This window comes from Peromyscus leucopus, chromosome 1, assembly GCF_004664715.2.
Source record: "Peromyscus leucopus breed LL Stock chromosome 1, UCI_PerLeu_2.1, whole genome shotgun sequence".
NCBI classification, from domain to species: domain Eukaryota; kingdom Metazoa; phylum Chordata; class Mammalia; order Rodentia; family Cricetidae; genus Peromyscus; species Peromyscus leucopus.
In genome coordinates this window covers 178645278-178653392 of record NC_051063.1, presented here as the reverse complement: position 1 = coordinate 178653392, position 8115 = coordinate 178645278, and the positions used below count along the sequence as shown (strand labels likewise).

The following is an 8115-nucleotide window of genomic DNA, read 5'->3' as shown; positions in this document are numbered from 1 at the left end:
AGTGAAAGAAATATGCCCTAGCCATAGAATTAGTGTCAAAAAGCCAAGAAAGGCCAGTAAAAGAAACACAGTTTGGCTCTGAGATCAAGGCCAACTCTGTACCTAACCCACAAAACTAAGCAATCCCTGAACAGAAAAAAAAACTAAACAATATTTGGTTGTCTCTACCCCCAAGATATTCTATATCAAGCACCCTGCATATTCAGTTGTGGGCTATTCTCTCAACACTTTTGGAGGCAGCCACTCTACTGGACTCTTCCTTCTCAAATAAATTTCTTTCTCAAAAGAGTTTTAGGTGTGAAGATCTTAATTCACCCTTTCATGCTGAGCTGTCCTAGAAGCTCCAGGCCTGACTGTCCTTTGCAGTCAGGGTACCTTCCCTTACAGGGCTGAACTGTCCTAGCAGCTACAGGCCTGACTTTCCTGAGCAGTCAGAATACCTTCCCTTCCAGGGCTGAGCTGTGTCATTGCAGATCCAGCTATCAGAGCTGCCCTAAACAGCTCAAGGTATCTGAGAGACCTTCCCCTCTAGGGATGATCTATCCTAAGCAAGTCAAGGTATCTGGGATACCTCCAGGGCTGAGCTGTCCTAGCAGCTTGAGGTATCTCAGATACCTCACCCTCTAGGACTGCGCTTTCTTATTGCAGCTCCTGCTGTCAGGGCTGTCCTAGCAGCTCAAGGTATCATCTGACTCTCCAAATAGTTAGGATACTTTTCCCCCAGAGTTTCAAACTTCATATTTTGGTGCCAAAACCTGGGACAAAACCCACAGACTTGCAAAACTTACAAACATTTTGGTGCCAAAAACTAGGACCAAACCCACAGAGTTTCAAAACTTTTTTACAATGAATTCCTACCCAAGGCTTACGAAAAACACAGAGCCTAAGGATATCTGTGGATAGAATACATCCTACAGCGATGACAGAGCAATATATCTTTGAACTCTCGCCAGTATACTTACCCAAATGAACCACCATAAAGGCACCAGTTTTTACCCAAATAATGATAGAGGAAATTTTACATTGTCTTAAACATAGATTGAAAAAAAAAAACAGGCCAATGAAGGTAGTAGATTCAACTGCCTCAATAGGGGGAATCACATAGTGGTTGTTCAATCCCAAGTGTTCATCTAAGGACACATTCACATAAAAACAGAACTAAATTGACTCTATATGTTATGTGATTGTGTGATAATATAAACAGCAGGGAAAATTAAAGAAGGGATCATGAATGTGGGAAAGAGAGGAAGGCAATGGAGGGGAAAAATGAGGCTGAGGTGCAGTGAAGGCACTATACTTATCAAAAACAATCCCTACTTTAAAACAAATAATTGTACAGAACAACTTTTTTTAGGTCAATTTTTTTATGGACTCTGTAAATTTTTTTGCACATTTGAAACCATTTGGGAATGCTTACTTGTATTAGAAAATATTTTAAATTAAGCCTTATTTCAATGTCTAAGTATTTGTTATTGATTTTCTGGTTTGGGATCATAAACTCAGGCTCACAATTCCCTAGAACAATCTCTAAATAAGTACACCGTTGCTTAATACAGCAACCTTTGACTGGTTTCTGCAATCTGTATTTCTTCATATCAGCAAATCATTTCAGTACAAACTTTGGGATGTTAATGATATTTTGCCTGCACTATAAATTTTACCTCTCAACATTTGATTTAAGCTGAACAGGTGGTTATTGCTAGAATTCTCACAGCACCAAGAAAGAGTTTTTTTGGGGGGATGTCAGCCTACCTTTGGTTTGAAGGAATACCTTTCTATGCTATAGCGCATAAAAGAGCAATTATTGAAGAAAGCCGTGATAAGTTTGTGATCAGAGATGAAGACACAGTCATAGTGAGTTATCCTAAGTCAGGTAAGGAACATCATTGAGAATGATCCTGAACTGTCTGTGGTCTGTGAAAGGTTTGGGCTTTAATCATCCTTCATTTAGGTGGTGAATGGAATACTTTATATATCTCATGTGTCCAATGGTTTGTGGGCTTGGAGAGCTGTATCTGAGAGCATTTTCACTCAGAGGAAGAACTCTATCCTAACCAATGTAGTCAGAGTAGCAGCTAAGGCACTAAGAGTGCGTGAGCTGATCCTTGGGACAATGACAGTGATTCCTAAAGCATATTATGGCATTGGTTTGTCTCTGTGTGGAAGAGAGATAATCATGTGAATAAACAGATAAAAAGGCATCAAGAAAAGAGGCATGAATGTAAGAATATGTGGAGGACAGGACAAGCTCAGGTAGGAGAATTACCATGGACATTCTTCAGGTAGAAGAAAGAGTCTCAAAACTCAAGGAAAAAAAGAAAGGCATCATGGTCATTGGGGGAGGAGTATGGTGGGTGGCAGAAGCAGTAAACATTGGTTAAGTATTAGGTTGCTAACATCAAAGGGCAATAACATGGAAAATCTAAGATCAGTGGACTGCAGGAAAAGGATTCAGATAATAGCCCAGAGAATAATACCAGAGAAACACTCATTGAGAAATGAGCATATAATCACAAATACATGTGTGTATGGTAAATAGACACAAGGGAATTTCTTTAAGCTAAAGAGAAGCAGTACTAATACATACGGTGCAGGATGGATGCAACTTAATGACATTGCAATAAATGAAAGGTTCCAATCTTAAGGACAGATTCCATGACTGCATCCGTGACAAATATTGGAATAGTAGAGTTCACCAAAACAAATGGTTCTTGACTGAAGGCAATGTTCAATAGGAAGGTGGGGGTTGCTGAGTAAAGATTCTAGTTTTGTTAGGTGAAGTATTTTGAATCTTCTGAAAGAATATATCGACTTACACAATGTGGATATTGCAAATACCACATGCTTTTGTGCTTGGAAATAGCTATATTGTAAATTGTATGGTTGTATATTCTATTTAAGGCTTTTCAGAATTGCTCTTGAAATGAGTGACAATAACTTTCCTTCTTGTTCAGGAACTAACTGGCTGATTGAGACTGTCTGCTTGATTCAGACCAAGGGAAATCCCAAATGGATCCAATCTGTGCCTATCTGGGAACGCTCGCTCTGGATAGAGTATCCAAATACACATCTAACATTAATCAACAAGGAAGGACCACGCCTCATGACCTCCAACCTCCCTTTTCATCTTTTCCCCAAGTCTTTCTTCAGATCCAAGGCCAAGGTCAGTGTCCAGTGGTTGAGAAGTCTTTGACCAAATGTTTGAACTTATTCTACTGCATTGGGCTCTGGTCCTCTGCCTGAAATGCATTCTGTGTAGATTTGGAGAGGGAAGATGGGATTTTCATGCACTAGGTGATGCTAATGTGTTCCCTCCTCAGCCTATATCAGAGTACCAGGATATCAACTACCTCTCAGTGATCCTGGGCGGATATAATGCAAAAAACTGTGTTATCACAGTAGGGAATTCAGGGACTACATATACAGGTTAAGTAGAGTTCAAACTCTAGTGTCCAGTGGATATTAATTCTGTTGTCATCAAAGTCATCTTGATTCTACATATAGTTCACACCTAAAGGGTGAATCACCTAAGCAGAGTTGCTCATAGGGGAAGGAGCCTGAATAGGCATGAATGCTATAATCTGGGATACTGTTCAACAATCATGACTTATCTATATCCATTGTGTCTCTTTGTGTCTAGCTGTTCACTGAGATCAGGAGCCACAAAAATCACCAACATCACTGATAGGGGATCTCCCAAAAGAATCAGAAATATCCAGCTTCTGACATATCATTGCTCATTGTTAGTAAGAAAGTTTTGTGGAAGTCCCCACACCTTTGAACCTATAAGTATTTATGCTTAAACTACAAAGACAAATGTAGAAAATAATCTTTCTCGAAACCATCACAGTGAAGTTGTCATCATACAGCTATATATGTGTGTCTTTTCTGGATTTGGAAAACTCGTGTCTGGAGAAATTAAGGCCTAAAAGATGAATTATATAATAATGTCACAATGAGCATTGGGACAAAATATTATTCTCATTAATTAATTAATATTATTTTTTGAAATTATTTCTTCTATTTTTTAGATTGTACAATAATTACATACATTATTCCCCCTTCCTATCTCCAGGCTTACCATCATAACCTTCTTTTCTTTCTTTCAAATTTGTGTTTTTTTCATGATTTTTGTTATATCTGTACAAGTATCTACATATTCTAAAGTACCTTGGTAAAATCTGCTCAGTACATACAGTGTTAGTGTATGTGTGTTTTCAAGGCTAAGAATTTGGTATTGCATAACCAATTACAGTTGCTTTTCCATGGGAAGTCTATTTCTTTCCGTCTCAGCCTTTTTTAGGTGCTCATGGGTCTTTGTGTTCACCATTTTGCAATGAAACATTAGCATTAAACTGGGCATCATGATTCTTTTGAGAGTTTTCTTTTATAGTTACAGTTACAGAAACCAATTAGTTTTTCATTTTCCATATATATTTAGCATAGTATGCATTATTCTGTGTATATAAGACATGCTTTCACAGTGGATAGATAGTCTTACACCCTGTAAGATATTGATCTTTACAAGTATTGAAATCAATTTGTCTTTTTATTGTTGCTGTTGTTTTTTTACAGTATTAGTGACCTCAGTCATTTTGCTGTTACATTTTTGTAAATCAAATAAAATTACAAAAGAACATTCTGATAAATATAGATATTTTGCACTTCTGTTCATATTTTGTTCAAATAAAAATAATAAATATTTTTGGAAACTTCACTGATATTTGATTGACTTTTCATATAAACTATGCCAGATCAAATTGTTTTATGACTATATTGATCTTCATTTACATGTTTTTCCATTTCAGGTGATCTATATCATCAGAAATCCCAGAGATGTTCTTGTGTCTGGTTATTTTTTCCGTCGTAACACAAACCTTATTGATAATCCAGAGTCACTAGGAACTTACTTTGAATGGTTTCTCAAAGGGAATGGTGAGTGTCCTGTTAAATATAGGGGTTGAGGGAGGCTCAGTTACATTTATGAAGAAAAGGTGTGATATAGCTTGTGCTGGCCTTGAATTCTCTATGCAGATAGGGGTTACCTTGAAGATCTGCTCTTCCTCCCTCTACCTCATGAGTTCTAGGACTACAAGCACTCCCTTCTATACTCTGTTTATTTAATGCTGGGGCTCAACACCCAAGTCATTTATGTAACTTGGTTACAACTCTAGCCTTAGTATATTCTGTAATTTTCTCTTGACTCCATCTTATTCCTCTACACTCTACCAACCTGTTGATCCAAGGATCATTACCATTGCAAACCTAATTATGAAGTCTTCCTGTTCTCACAAGCTACTGCCTAATGGCACAGCTACAGCTTGACCTGTGACTAACCATCCTGGCAATATTTTGAGTAGTTAGTCTTTCTAGTAATAAGGAAGATGTTATACCTTGGGGTTAACAGAGCAACAGTGATAGCAACAACACTAGGAGCTATTTCCTCCTCATCATGAATATTTGACCATGATGACAGTATCAGATGTGAAGTCTTCTCTATCAGAAAATGACTGTTTACTCTGATATAACAATTGCAGTTATTGCACCAGTGGGTGTATGGTGTATGGATAGTTGAAGTATAGATATCAGTGTCCATACCTGAGTAATATTATTGACAAGAATCTCCCACTAGAATCCTACATAAACCTTCTGCTACAATGAGGGCTATTCACCAGAAAGATATATTTCAACTCATTCCTAGTTTTGTTTCCTTATGTTGTGTGACAAGATTATGAGATTGGCTTTAGGAATAGGGTCTTAGCCAGGCAGTGGTGGTGCACATCTTTAATCCCAGCACTCAGGAGGCAGAGCCAGGTGGATCTCTGTGAGTTCAAGGCCAACCTGGTCTACAGAGCAAGATCCAGAACAGGCACAAAAATTACACAGAGAAATCCTGTCTCCAAAGCTAATAAAAAAGAGATAAATAGATAGATAAATAGATAGATGATAGATAGATAGATAGAGAAAGAGAGAGAGAGACAGAGAGAGAGAGAGAGAGAGAGACAGAAAGAGACAGAGAGAGAGACACAGAGAGAGACAGAGAGAGAAATAGGGTCGTACCAACCAGATTTTGTGGGCAACTGACAACAGTGACAATTTCCTACATTATTTGGATCCACAGGCCCATTTTAGGCAAAAACTCCTAGGGAGGTTTCCCAATTATAGCAATGGACTTTTCATTTTATAACCAATAACTTCTAGGAGCAGTAGTATCTGCTCATGAAAGCTGCCTTGATTTAAACTCTTTAATAAAGTTTTAAATGAGCTTACAAACTAATGAGTTTCCATATGGCATATTTATATATTCTTGGTTTTAATTCTATCCCTAATTTACCCACCACATCTTTGCATCGACACAAGCAGCCTCATACTCCTTTCCTTAATATTGATATCATATGTGTCCTAGTACTTCTCTCTCCTTAAGGTCTCTTTTTTCTTGCTACTCTTCTAATGGTTCTTTTCTGCCTTCCTCTCCTTTATATACACATCAAGGTAAACATGCTAAGAATTTGTCTAGTATCCAAATATGAGAAAAAGATTCAGTGTTTTTCTATCTGTGCTTCTGTTACCTCATTAAGTATATTCTCCAGTTCCAAATATTTTACTGTGAATTTCATAATTTTGTCTTTATAGCTGAATGAAATTTTATTGTGTGTACATATCACAATCTCATATATTTTCAATTGAAGGGCATCTAAGCTAAACATGTTCTGTATCTATTGTGAATAGAGCTTCAATTAGCACAAATGTTCAAGTATCAATGTAGTTGTATATATCTAAGTCTATAGTAGTATATACCTACCTAGTTTGACTATATACTAAGATTTTACAGTTGGGTCATATGGAATTTCTGTTTTCAGATTTTTAAATCTTCCCACAGTGATTTAAATAATGGCTGTGCAGTTTTCAGTCACAACAGTGTTTTTCTTTCCCCACAATTTTTCTGAAAATTAAAAAAAAATTTAAAAACTATGTTTTATTATAAAGCAACTTGTATATAAATAAAAACCATATCCACCAAAATTATTGAGACTCAAAGTCTATACAATTTAATGAATTCATGTACAGTTAGAATTGGTATCCAAAAGGGAAGCTGGGAAACAACATATTATATGTTATAATTTCAATATTGCTTACATTTCACCCAATTTTAGACCACAAAACCCCCAAATCCATGAGAAATTTATAACAAGAAAAACATTAGCCTATATGCTCATTCAACAGTCTTGTCCATTACTTACATCTACTCCTTTCTCATCCCTTTATATTTAAATTATCCCCTCTTTTCAAATATTTTCAACATACACTTCAAACATTTATTTGTTTTTTTTTCTTTTTGTCTTTTTTGTTGTTTCTGAGACGCATTTTCTCTGTGTTACAGCTCTGGCATATTTTTTTTTTTTAATAATGGTGCCCATTCTGACATAGATAAGATGGACTCCTAAGTAGTTTATAGTTTTTATTTGTATTTCCTTGATAGCTGATGTTGGTGAATACTTTCAAAATTCATATGAGGCATTCTCTTTCTTTTACAGTGTACTTTTTAGTTCCATACAACAATTTTGGATCCATTTCTTTCTTTATATTGAATATTTTTTTATCTTTAATTTTTTATATACTAGATACACATTGTCTGGAAGCATATAACTAGCAAAGCTTTCTTCCATTTCATTAGCTCAATCTTCACATGGTTAATGATTTCCTTTGGTGGACAGGAATCTTTTAACTTCAAGGGGTCCCACTTGTTGGGTATTTGCCTTATTTTCTGAGGGAGATGAGTAGCATTTAGAAAGTCCTTACCTGTGATTACCCCTCAAAGTACACTTCCTGTATTTTCCTCAACTGTGTCAGAGTTTTGTGTCTTCTGTTCGGGTCTTGATAAATTTACAATTGGTGTGAATGTGTGTTTCTCTCTCTCTCTCTCTCTCTCTCTCTCTCTCTCTCTCTCTCTCTCTCTCTGTGTGTGTGTGTGTGTGTGTGTGTGTGTGTGTGTGAGAGAGAGAGAGAGAGAGAGAGAGAGAGAGAGAGAGAGAGAGAGAGAGAGAGATATGAAGGATTAAGATCGAAATTCATTCTTCCATACATAGCAATCTAGTTTCCAAAATACCATGTACT

General features: G+C 36.6%; 1 protein-coding gene across 1 annotated transcript in view; it reads left to right on the top strand.

The window, feature by feature from the left end:
- Window positions 1-1610: 1610 nt before the first annotated feature.
- The window catches only part of LOC114688385 (bile salt sulfotransferase 1-like), a 38400-nt gene continuing 31895 nt past the window's right edge, over window positions 1611-8115 (top strand). The window contains exons 1-3 of the mRNA XM_028862980.2: window positions 1611-1873; window positions 2955-3163; window positions 4809-4935. Of these exons, the coding sequence (XP_028718813.2) occupies window positions 1741-1873; window positions 2955-3163; window positions 4809-4935 (469 nt within the window). The 5' untranslated portion in view covers window positions 1611-1740. The remainder of the gene's footprint in view (window positions 1874-2954; window positions 3164-4808; window positions 4936-8115) is intronic.